We start from the raw sequence: 13,245 nt of genomic DNA, 5'->3' as shown, positions 1-13,245 counted from the left end.
ACACACACACCGTTATATAAAGAACCACCACAACACATCACACACACACACCGTTATATAAAGAACAACCACAACACCGTTATACAAACCACCACAACACATCACACACACACACACACCGTTACATAAAGAACCACCACAACACATCACACACACACACCGTTATATAAAGAACAACCACAACACCGTTATACAAACCACCACAACACATCACACACACACACACACCGTTACATAAAGAACCACCACAACACATCACACACACACACACCGTTATATAAAGAACAACCACAACACCGTTATACAAACCACCACAACACATCACACACACACACACCGTTATATAATGAACAACCATAACACCGCGTTATACAAACCACCACAACACAACACAACACAACACAACACACACCGTTATACAAAGAACCACAACATTATATTCTGGACTAACAGTATGTTTCTATATCAGTGGTGCTCCAACTTCTCCAAGTCAAGACCCCCAAAATGATATGTATTTGACCCCCATCTCGGACCCCAGAAGCACAGATCGGAGTTAGAAATGTTCGCTTTAAAACGTATATATATATATCCAAAGATTTGCACAAATTTTCCACATTTTTTCAAAAAATAGCCAAAGAAATCTAAAAATGACACATATGCATTCACGGATTGAATGGGTTCAATAGAGAAAAAACACAACAGTGTTGATTATGACGGAAAATTTGGAGTTTGTTTTAGTCAACGTCTTTTGAATAAAATCCCATTTAGTTTTAGTCATATTTTAGTCATCTGAAATGTTTTAGTTTTTGTCTAGTTTTAGTATAAAAATCTTATGATCAATAAATATCATAAGATTATAGTCGACTAAAATGTATTTTGGCGGTGCCTTGATGGCGTCATAATGGCTGATTTTACACTTGGTTGCGCTCTGAAAATAGTAGATCTACAAGCTCACAATGCATTGTGAGCTTGTAGATCTGCTATTTTCAGAGAGCAACACCCACGCGCAAACCAAACATAAAATGACTTGTCATTTAGTTCTACTGGATCTCTTCTCCACTAGTCCCTCACTAACATTTTAGTCTAGTTTTTATTTGTTGACGAAATTGTCAGTATATTTAGTCTTAGTTTTAGTCATCGTAGCTTAGTTTTTATTTAGTCTTTATTTAGTTTTCGTCAGTGAAAAAAGGTAGTCGACGAACATTTTATATCACAGTTTTAGTCGACAAAATCAACACTGCAACACAAAAACGTGGGTTGTTCTCAGGAGGACAAAGACAAACGTTAGACGCCACATCAGTGCGTGTCTGTCGGACACGTATTGAACGCAGTGGCCGGCCGGCCAACAAAAACCAGACAAAACCACTCGATAAGCTAAGCTGCATGGAATCAATTTGTAATTATTGGCCATTTGCATGTCAGGAGAGATTAGCCTGCAAGGTTTGAATATATTTTGTCTGCCTGTTCCCGAGTTATCTGGCTGCTGTCACCTGGGCAAAATTTACTCAAGTTATTGAACAGAATTGTGCACACAGTGGCGTTCTGGGATTTTTTTCGTGACACAGGCGGTAAACACTTTGCAACTTTTGCTCAGGTCCTGTGTGTGTTGTAGCACACGGGACCCCATACAACTAACAACTTTTCTGTCCTAAGCAGGGTTATTATAGTTAAAGGTAGGGTAAGTGATTTACTTTTGTTAAAACAAGTGTTAAATAGCTCTATATTCTGATAGTACTCATTGCTATAAAATGTTTGTTCAGTAAAAGGAGTCTCCCATGTCTCTCCATCTTTATTAACACATCCACTGCCAGGCCCGTAGTCTTACGGGCCGTTAAATCCAACCGTTAACTGCCGTTCCCGTAGTCCTACGGGGCGGGTGTTTTCCCATGTTAAATCGTGCAGGTGCAGATTCCGGATTTTTTTTGCACTTCCGGTTTCGAAGGGGGCGGACCGGAAACGAAATAATACTGTTTCCGGTTTTTCTCCCGCCTCCGTTTCAACTTTGGACGCCATTATCTCTGGCTTGTTGTTTTTCTCACCACATCCACCATTTTAGCGTTTTCCTCTCGTTCTCCAGAATGCAGTGTGGGATCGCGGCACGGTTTTCAGCGTTTTGTTCGGTCGGGTCCCGTGTTTGTGTCGAACCAAATGAACGCGGATTTTAAACGGATTTAGCGGGGCCTATGACGGAATCAAAAAAACAAAAAAGGTAAGAAATAGCTTGGCACTACGATGGACGTTCTGAGATTAGCCGATGGCAGTCAATGTGTTAAACAGAAAATGCATTTTCAGTGCTCTCTCCTGATTGGCTTAAATTTTAATCACCTACCTGAAAATGTACTATATTATGTTTACTAAAGAGCTGGAGAGACCCCTGTGACCGAACAAACGTACTGTTGCAATATAGAATATAGTACTTTAACCTTTTTAACCAAAATAAATAAAAAGAAGAAAAAATATCACTTACCCTACCTTTGACTAAAACTAACAAAATAACAGAAACTAGACAAACATTTTAGTTCATCAAAAGAAAACAAAAACAAAACAAGGCTTTACAAAAAAATATAATTAACTGAAACAGTGTTTAAACTAACTAAAATCATAGAGAAACATGTTCTTGGTTTGTCTTCTATTCAATGTTTTCTTCAAAAATAGCAAAAATAGCCAATCTTGAGCTTATAGATTGTCTATTTTCACTATATTTATGAGCTCTTCGAATCTCGCCCAGTCGCCCCCGACTATCCCCTAAAACTAACTCAAACTAATTAACACAATGGGTGCCAGAATTTTATAATAAAAGATTACGTTCGGTGCCAGAAATCTCACCGTTGAGCCGCGCGGCGCTGTTTAAAATGTAGCCTCCAAGACGAGCAATCCATGTGAAACAAAACATGAGTGCATTTTGGACGATGGTCCTGGCTAACGCCTGGAACGATAACATCTCTCACGCGAGTCACACTGGCGGAGTGATCGTGCATCCAAAATGAGTCGTTTTCTCCAGCGTAAAAACGTTTCGGAGTTATAGGGGTTTTAGAGAAGGAGATAGAACGGAAGCGGATGGGGAGCCATGTTTTTTGGCACGGTGATCTATAAGCAGGGGTGCACATAACAGGTGCGCATGCGCACCCAAAATAAAAAATGCGCACCACATCAGACGACGTGAGGCGCTTTTGCGTACCAACAGCTGGGACAGGAATTTCCAAGCTTTTATTTTTTAGCAAAACTAAAAAATAAAAGCCTGGAGATCGAGAATAAGAATTTACTTCCTGAAGCCACACTCACACACTCACGCTAAAGCATGCGTCGGCCCCATACACAGCCATTAGGCGGAGGGGGAGGGGACATTGTGTGCGTGTCTCGCATCGCCTCGCATTGCCTCGCTGCGTGCACGCAGCCAGCAGCGGCTGTTAAGAGGCACTCGTCACCGATGATGAACGTACCTCGATGGTGCGTTCACCCCCCCGTTGACAAAACGGGACGGGACCATTTATTTGCTGCGCACCAAGTCACATCTCCAGGTGCTCTTCTGAGTACTATACCTAAAAAGTTATGTGCACCCCTGTCTATAAGGCCCTTCCTTCTCAGAATCACCGTGGGTGATTCCAGAGCTGCTCCAGCCCCTCCCGTGTGGAAAAAAAACGAAAAAAACAAAAGCGACTGAAAACACGGTTCAGACCGTGTTCGGCCCCAAAGCGATACTCTGCGCAAACACGGTTCAGACCGTGTTTGGCACCTGATGTGTTAACTATAGAAAAAAATGCATTAAAAAAAAAAGCTCTCGATTATTCGGGATTAAGTCTTGCCTAAATATCGGTTTCAATATATTTTCAGTTAATTGCCCAGCCCTGGTCAGTAGTATAGTCTTATGAAACTTGGTGACAGAGTCAAGAACCAAGCTTCCCAGGCATTCATGATGTAAACCACCACTACTATGTTATATAATACCCACATTACGTCTCTAGACCTATAGCATGACAGAGAGGGCCTTTGTGCCATTACAACACGGCCATTTACAGTAGCCTTTTCCTGCATAATATTAGAGGGGTAGTTCAGTGACTCACATGCAGGGGAGTAGCAGTACAATAACCCATTTTAGATTTTAACCACTTTTTATCCATTATTTTATACTGTACTTTGGCTATTCAAAAATAGCAGATCTACAAGCTCATAGCGCGGCACCGAGTGCCGCGCTATGAGCTTGTAGATCTGTTATTTTTTGAAAAATCATGAAAATGGGTGCAAATCTTTGAATTTGTTAATTTTTTTAAGTGAACATTTGTAACTCAAATCTTTGCTTCTGGGGGGTCCCCTGGAACTAAATATTTTGAGATGGGGGTCCACGGCCAAATACATATCATTTTGGGGGGTCCTTGACATGACAAAGTTTGAGCGCCACTGGTATTTTTTCAAAAAACTGTTAGGATTTAGAAGACATTTGTAAGAATCGGCCACAGGTCTTAACACATCGGGTGCCAAACACGGTTTGAACCGTGTTTGGCAAAGAGTAGTTTTCAAAGAGTAGCGCTTTGGTGCCGAACACGGTTCAAACCGTGTTATCAGTCTTTTTGTTTTTTTGTTTTTTTTCCACAAGGGGGGGGGGGGGGGGGGGGGGGCTAGCGCAGCACTGGAATCACCCATGAACTCTCTAAGTAGTAAGGGACAGATGGATCACCGTGCCAAAACATCTGGCTCCCATCCGCTTCCGTTCTATCTCCTTGCTAAAAACCTCTGTATCTCCTTAACTTTTTTACAGTGGGCACTTTTTCTCGATGCGCGATCGCTCCGCAACGGTGACTCGCACGAGACGTGTTGTTGTTCCAGGCTTTAGCCAGGAGCCAGGACCATCCATTGCTGTGTACGCATGCATCGTTGACGTGCGTGTGCTCGCCGTGGAGTCCACAGCTCTAAACAGCACAGCGTTGCAGACGGTGAGATTTCTGGCACCGAACGTAATCTGTTATTACAAAATTCTGGCACCCGATGTGTTAATAGGTTAAGACATAGAAAAGTCATAACATTCGTGCATGTGTGTGTGTGTGTGTGTGTGTGTGTGTGTGTGTGTGTGTGTGTGTGTGTGTGTGTGTGTGTGTGTGTGTGTGTGTGTGTGTGTGTGTGTGTGTGTGTGTGTGTGTGTGCGAGGTTCAACTGCAAAGATAAGTGTAATATTGTGTAATTTTGAAAAATGATGCAACCCTATATACATACACTTCTGATGCGCGTGTGTGTGTGTGTGTGTGTGTGTGTGTGTGTGTGTGTGTGTGTGTGTGTGTGTGTGTGTGTGTGTGTGTGTGTGTGTGTGTGTGTGTGTGTGTGTGTGTGTGTGTACACGTGTGTACACGTGTGTGTGTGTGTGTGTGTGTGTGTGTGTGTGTGTGCGTGCGTGCGTGCGTGCGTGTATGCGTGTGTGTGTGTGTGCAGGTCTTACCAGTAATGCGAGGGGGTGGGTCTAGGTGTGGGGGTCCGGGCAGGGCTACGGGGGGTACAGCCAGGGTGTAAACCTCGGCCGGGGACTGCATGGACGGGGTGTCCTCTCCCGGGGGGGTGAAGTCGATCTCATCGTCGAAGTGGTCCTCAAACTCCTGAGGAGGAGGAGTTAGTGGGAGGAGTTATAAGACACAGTAATGGACAATAAACTAAGCATATCGATGCTGTCGGGCAGAAACCTCGGATCTCCAAATTTCTACTTTTTACGTTTATTTGGGGGAAATGAATTCATACTACATAGTCAGGGGTGCACATAACTGGTGTGCATGCGTCGTCAAAATGCACGCTGCGCGGCACATCAGGCGAAGGGAAGCGCTGTCGCGTACCAACAGCTGGGACCGCTGGGACAGGAATTTACTTCCTGAAGCCACACTCACACAATCACGCTAAAGCAAGCGTCGGCCCCATACACAGCCATTAGGCGGAGGGGGAGGGGACGCATGCTGCACGTGATTGTGGCCTCCAATCCTGACACACAGACACAGTCAGTCGCACGCAGCACGCTGCTGGCTGTGTTACAGGCAGCAGCCATGATGGTTCAAAATATGCCGTGAACGTCCCAATCTGGCGGATAAAATCAGTGCAGCACAGGGCACCAACCTTGGGGGGGGGCACCAAACGGCGTGAAGAAGAAAAAAAAAACGGCAAAAAAATGTGGAATTTAGAAGCAGGGCGCTACAACATTGAAATGCGGCGGTGAAGCGTCCTTTTTTCTCGCGCATGTGTAATCGTTGACAGCCCAAGCGAGAAGGCCCGCGCCACTCGCTCCTCGTCTGAAACGGCCTCGACGGCGTTGGACATTCAGGTTTCCACCCGACGGTGACGACACGGAATCCAAATGAGTGAGATCAGTCAGTGGTGGCGACAGAGAGCTTTAGCCCATGCTGCAGATGTTGAATAGCGGTCACAGCACAGCTGTCTCGCCAGGGTTTTCATCACAGCATTAAAATTACATTAAATTTTCCCTTACACTTTAACCACTTAAACCCCTATACGCTTTCCTGATCGGAGTCCCTCAGGGGCCTTTTTTTTTTCTCCCCTCTACACAAAAATCTCTTCACCGAAAATAGACGATCTACAAGCTCACTACGCAAGCTTGTAGATCTGCTAAGAAAGAAGAAAAAAGAACAGGTGCGCTTCCTCTGAATGCCTTTTTTGTTTAGGCAGTGGCTGCTCAGCTATACATACAACTTAAATCAAATACCACCGCAGTGGAATAGGCGGCACTCCAAAATAAACAATGCAAGACTGGCTCAGATACAATTTCTCATTTCAATGAGAACGCTTGCTCATCCTCAAAGCAGATTAAAAAGTGACTTTTTAATCTGCTTTGAGGAAGGCTGAGGCCAAAACACGTAAGCGTTCTCGATAAAATGAGAAATTGTATCTGAGCCAGTCTTGCATTGTTTATCTTCTAGATCTGCTATTTGCGCTGAACGTTTGCCCCAGAATAGGGAAGCTAGGGTCCCTAAAATGCGTTTTTTTCTTTCTATACATCTCTAAACTGAATTCCACATATTGTATTGTTCATTAAAACACATGGATTCCTCTGGAGAAAGTGGACGTGTCACCCAGCTCTACGTGACAACCGTCTCCGTGTCAGCACTCTCTCTCTCTCTCTCTCTCTCTCTCTCACCTTTGAAAAGCATCACCATCCTGTGTCAAGATTTTTCATAAATAGCAGATCTACAAGCTCATAGCGCGGCACTCGGTGCCGCGCTATGAGCTTGTAGATCTGCTATCTTTGAATAGCCAAAGAAATCTAAAGTGACACAGATGCCCGTGGGGTGCCACGGGCAGGGCGGGGTGCCACAGGGCTGGCTGACTGGGTGGTGGTGGGTGGGGAAGGTTGGGTGCTAATAAATGCCCTCCCGTCAGTGTTCTCACCTTGAAGTTGATCTCTCGCTCCTTGCAGCAGGTGACGCAGTTTGCCAGCAGCACCACCAGGGCCACCAGTGACGTCAGGGACACCACCAGAGACCAGGACAGGTACGCGTCCCCTCCTCCTCCTCCTCCACTCTCTCCTGAAATGACAAGCGATCGACGACGGCATTGGTCAGTAATACACTAGTGCTGGGCAGTGCTGATTTTGGCGACTAAAACTATGACGAAAAATGTCCGTCGACTACCTTTTTTCACAGACGAAAACAAAATAAAAACAAAACTAGAAAAAGTGCTCCTCGGAGCACAGGTCTCCGCCAGGTCAGGTACGTTATTGTGGCCTCCTGGTGGCGCTATAATAGGCCAATGTGAAAAGGGTGCCATTTGTTCAAGGGCTTTTCACTGCATTCAGACACTGCATTCATGATTTGAGGCATTTTGTTCCAAAAATGTGTTTTGCAAAATTAGACCTGCTGGTGGCGCTATAACAGGCCAATGTGAAAAGGGTGCCATTTCTTCCTCGGCCTAGTGGGAATGTGCGTGTGAAATTTCACGGAAATCGCAAGCTGCGTTCATGATTTGAGGCATTTTGTTCAAAACGGAGCAATCCTGCACACTTTGGAAGCCAATCTTAGGCAATCAGGATGGAATATGGGAAATCGGATAAATCTGTGTTGATCACATGACTATAGAGATACTGTGTACCGATTTGTGTTTTGTTTGGACCAAATCTGTAGGAGTAGTATCAATAAATGTGTTTTGCACATATCGGCCTCCTGGTGGCGCTATAACAGGCCAATCTGAAAAATTTGGGGCAGTGGTTCTGACTTCTGGCATCCAGGGAGTGTGCGTGCACAGTTTCGCAGCGGCCGGGCCAACGGTGCCAGAGATTAGCTGCTGACGGACGGACAGGACGGACGGACACACGGACGGACACACGGACGGACGGACGGGGGGTAAAACATACTCTCTCGCCAGGCCGAAACAATAAAAACTAAGCAACGATGACTACAACTAGGACTTAATATATTGACAATTTCGTCAATAAAAAGTTGACTAAAATGTTAGTGAGGGACTAGTGGAGAAGAGATCCAGTAGAACTAAAAGACAAGTCATTTTATGTTTGGTTGCGCTCGAGTGTTGCGCTCTGAAAATAGCAGATCTACAAGCTCACAACGTGTCGCGCTGCGACGCGTTGTGAGCTTGTAGATCTGCTATTTTCAGCATGGAACCAAGTGTAAAATCAGCCATTACTACGCCATCAAGGCACACCAAAATTCATTTCACTCGACTAAATCAACTGCAGATTTAGTCGACTATAATCTTATATTTAGTCGACGAAACTAGACAAAAAATAAAACATTTCAGATGACTAAAATTAGGGGTGTGCCGATATATCGTCCCGCGATATATCGCGATACGTTTTCGTGACGATATGTATCGTTTTGGGGGAAAAAATATCGTTTTTTTTTTTTTTTTTCACAATCATCATAATCAGGCATGCAAACAGCCCCGAGGTTTAAAGGGTGACAACATGTTGTTGTTTTTTCGGGGTCAGGTGTCACACTATTGCCCTATTTGGATTCAAAACGGCTATTGTAGCTGAAAAGCTAAAAGTTTGCATGTCTGAATAATGCAAAAACAGAATTATGCTTTTTTTCTCCCCCATATATTTCCATAATAAAAAAAAGTGCGTATCGTATCGAAATCGTATCGAAGTTGTGAGCCCATTATCGTATCGAATCGTTTCGTGAAATTAGTGTATCGGCACACCCCTAACTAAAATATGACTAAAACTAAATGGAATTGTATTCAAAAAGACTATATCTTAGCCTGGGTGCCGGCCTGCTTCGCTACGTTCGGCGGATTTTTTTTTCTCTCTGCGCTTCTCAGTCTGGAATGGCCCCGATTGACTCGTCTTGCTGAACTACACAGGAAGTACACAGGAACTACATATGTTACGTTAGGCAACGTCGTTGCTGATTGGATGTTGTTCAAACGAATGACGAATCAAAACGATCACACCGTTTTTTTTGTCCCGCCCCGCACCACAGACCAATCAGAAGCCACGGTAGGTTTGGAACCTTGGCTGCTGTGTCCCGCCTCCTGGAGATAGGAGGCATTCCAGACGGAGAGAGAAATAAAGTCCACCGAACGCAGCGAAGCAGGCTGGCACCCAGGCTAACTATATCTAGTTAAAATTAAGTTACGGTAAGTCAAGATTTGCTGTCCAAATCAACACTGGTGCTGCTGGGCCAGGCAATGCTTTATCTTCTAGGAGGGACAACACAGGAGTAGCGGTAGTCGTGTCAACAGGAGTAGCAGTAGTGTCCGGTTACAGCTAACAAAAGGATTGTTTGGACGGTGATACAGTGGACTGGTGTACTGTACCTGTATCACTATCACATCTACCGGAGATTTAAAATCCCCAAACACTGAAGGGAGCATTTATTACAGGCTTTGTTCAGACCGCCGTCATTTTCCGATCTACATGAATAACAGATTACTCTCAAATGAAAACGTGTTAATTGATTCATGAGAATAATAATAACCATCAGTATTTGGTTGCAGTCCCTGCCTGTGGTTGAGCGGATGCTCCGGTGGGCCAGCGGTGCAGAGAGCGCCGACAGCAGGATTCTAACCACCAGCCGCTCTGTGTCACCACTCTCTCTGACATCAACCAACGCTCATACAAGATGAGGCTTCAAGCCCCTGCTTTCTAATATTCTATGGTCCCGGGTGCCGTAAATAACTGATATATGTTTTTTGAGAGACTGGCTATTCAAAAATAGCAGATATACAAGCTCATAGCGCGGCACCGAGTGCCGCGCTATGAGCTTGTAGATCTGCTATTTTTTGAAAAATCGTGAAAATGTGTGCAAATCTTTGAGTATTAACTGCCCACAAAAAGTTTGGAAACTTGACTTCGGTCGATTATTTCTCCCCTTTAATAAGACCGAATGGTATTGTGTTTTATATCATGTTTATCGTTGATTAGTCACCTTTACAACGAGGTACACCTTGTAAGGATCGGGCATTCGTGGAATGAGCGACACAGCTAAACGTGTGGGTAGCGCCCCCCGAAACATTTGCAATACAGAGCAAGAGAGAAACGACAATGAGGGAGAGAGAGAGAGAGAGACAGCATGGGTGTTTACCCCCCACCACCATTTATCCGTTCACCCACATCATAATGCGACGCGCTGTGAGCTTGTAGATCTGCTATTTTCAAATAGCCTATATATAAAATAGGGCTAAAGTGGTTAATGTATGTTTTATTATGTAATACCGTATGTCTGCAAAGTAACTAGTAACTAAAGTTTTCAAATAATTGTAGTGGAATAAAAGTACAATATTTGCCTCTGAGATGTAGTGGAGTAGAAGTAAAAGTATAGACAATTGGAAATACTCCAATACTCCAAATGTACTTAGTTACTTTACACCACTGTGTGTGAGGGAGGGAGAGAGAGAGCCATACAGAGCAAGAGAAACGACAATGAGGGAGAGAGAGAGAGAGAGAGAGCCAGCATGGGTGTTTACCCCCCACCACCATTTATCCGTTCACCCACATCATAACACATCAGGTACAGCCTGTCAGCCTGGGAGAAGCATCCTCCCCTACTGGTTCTCCTTCTGTTGAATCAGCCTACAGTACACACACACACACACACACACACACACACAGACAGCCAGCCCAGGCAGAGCAGGTGCTGCTGAATACATGCGTAGCAGGGACCTACTTCCAGCTGTCTGCTGGACTCGCATCACAGACACAGCGGCCCGAGCCGGGCGGCAGCAGCACAGGAGAGAGAGAGAGAGAGCATCTCTCCTGACAACTGCGCCACACACACACACACACACACACACACACACACACACAGTGTAACCCGCTTCCAAAAGGACTACAGCAGGCTTCGCTTTGGGAACTAGAGCCAGCGTTTCGCCTCGCATAGCCTTACTACCACAAGCAGAGTAGAATCAAGTTGTTTTAATGAGGCAAACCCCATCCCTCCATCCATTGATGCTTCTTAAAAAAGGCGTTACGTAGTTCACCCGACAAAATGATGGTTCTCAGAAGTTGTCAGAACCTTAATTTGGGTCCCTGCTGCTCACTATGCTCAGGAGGTGGTACTAAGCCTGAGTTATGGGTACCAGAATCAGAATCAGGTTTACATCACAGGTTTACAAGGTAAAAAAGTGGGTGAAATTCGTTTTTTTTTTTACATCATTCCCATCGCAACGTTAATTTCCATAGAAAGAAGAGGGGGGGAGGGAGAAGAAGAAGGGGGGTAAGTGGGAAGGAGATCAGAAAAGAGAACAGCAGAAAGGCCAAACAAGTTATCTACACATTTACAAGAGTACCTGAGATAAGAAACAAGCTAAGGTGCCTGAGCATAGCAGCAATGTATGTATACTGTGCAAGATATACTTATGGACGTTAAGGCGCTTAGAGAGAAGAAAAAAAAGAACATATAACCCAGAATATAGGAACATATACTTTCAATATGTTTTCAAAAATAGTGGAAAAAAAATAGCTCTACAATAATCTACAAACTCACAACATGAGTTGTGTGTTAGAGGTAAAAAAAATAAAAATAAATTAAAGTATGATGTGGTTCTGGTTCTAATGCAAAACGTAAACAGAACAACAATCACAGGACTTCGCGGGTTCTGGAAAAGTTTCAGGATATTGTGCTTCCCTACTGAGGTGAGGGCCCTCACTGATGGAAAAACAAACCATTTAAGCAGCACCTTTAAAGCTGGTCAGAAGTGCATGCACGCACACACACACACACACACACACACACACACACACACACACACACACACACACACACACACACACACACACACACACACACACACACACACACACACACACACACACACACACACACACACACACACACACACACACACACACGCGCTGCATAGCCTGCTGTGTGATGGCAGCAAGTCCCAAGAGACACTAGCACACTCTGTCACGCTTTCAATAGTCCTCCTCCTATGTGTAGAATATAAACCAGTGGTTTCCCAAATGGTGTGAGACAAGTCCAAAAAAAACTATACAGAAATGTTGTTTTAGTTTTTCCACTACATCAGTACTTTGTGTCTGTGCACTCACACTCATTTCCCCAATACAGAGGCAAACTCTAGACCCTAAAGAGTATTTATATTTTAACCCCGTTCAACCTGGAGCCACTATTTTTGGGCACGTCATTATAGGTGATTTTTGATATAACCCATTAAGACCGGGAACGCATCTGTGTCATTTTTAGATTTCCCTACGACATATTTTGAGATGGGGGTCCACGGCCAAATACATATCATTTTGGGAGGTCCTGGACATGGAAAAGTTGGAGCACCACTGATATCGCAACATATTTTCTTTTTTAAAAAAAACAAAGATTAGAACACATTTTCTAGATTTTTCAAAAAATAGCAAATCTACAGTACAAGCTCATAGCGAGATATACAAGCAGCTACGAGCTCGTATATGATCTGCTATTTTTGAATAGCCAAAGAAATACAAAAATGACACACAGATGCGTTCCAGGTCTTAATGGGCTAAGCGATGTGGAAGTACTAGCTGTACAGTGGCGTTTCCTCCTGACTTGGCAGGGCTACAGGCAGGGCTACACACACACACACACACACACACACAGACAGATGGTGAGCAGGAGGAAAGTGCTGCCTGAGCGCCCGTCAACATGGATGTGTGACTGTGAGACAATACATCTGGCAGAGACTAAATCCATTATCTGTTTGCTCTGCTGCTGCAAACCCTGTTTGCCTCGTGGCTCATTCCAGTGGTTTTCAAACATGTTATGCCCCGATGCACACCAATGGGCAAGTGGAAAACAAATCCCGTACTCGTAG

At 44.3% G+C, this 13,245-nt stretch overlaps 1 protein-coding gene across 4 annotated transcripts in view; it reads right to left on the bottom strand.

Moving 5' to 3' along the window:
• Positions 1 to 13,245, bottom strand: part of lmtk2 (lemur tyrosine kinase 2) — an 88,942-nt gene that overhangs the window by 52,273 nt on the left and 23,424 nt on the right. For 3 of the 4 annotated variants that reach the window (XM_084073057.1, XM_084073058.1, XM_084073060.1), the window contains exons 2-3: positions 7,372 to 7,508; positions 5,426 to 5,579 (exon numbers count right to left, since the gene is read on the bottom strand). In XM_084073057.1, the coding sequence (XP_083929183.1) occupies positions 5,426 to 5,579; positions 7,372 to 7,508 (291 nt within the window). The remainder of the gene's footprint in view (positions 1 to 5,425; positions 5,580 to 7,371; positions 7,509 to 13,245) is intronic. The other variant, XM_084073059.1, reaches the window with a different exon arrangement.

The sequence above is a fragment of the Gymnoscopelus microlampas genome, assembly GCF_963454915.1.
Source record: "Gymnoscopelus microlampas genome assembly, chromosome: 11".
Lineage (NCBI taxonomy): Eukaryota > Metazoa > Chordata > Actinopteri > Myctophiformes > Myctophidae > Gymnoscopelus > Gymnoscopelus microlampas.
The sequence above is the reverse complement of the archived record's forward strand: the minus strand, read 5'-3'. Positions and strand labels throughout refer to the sequence as shown.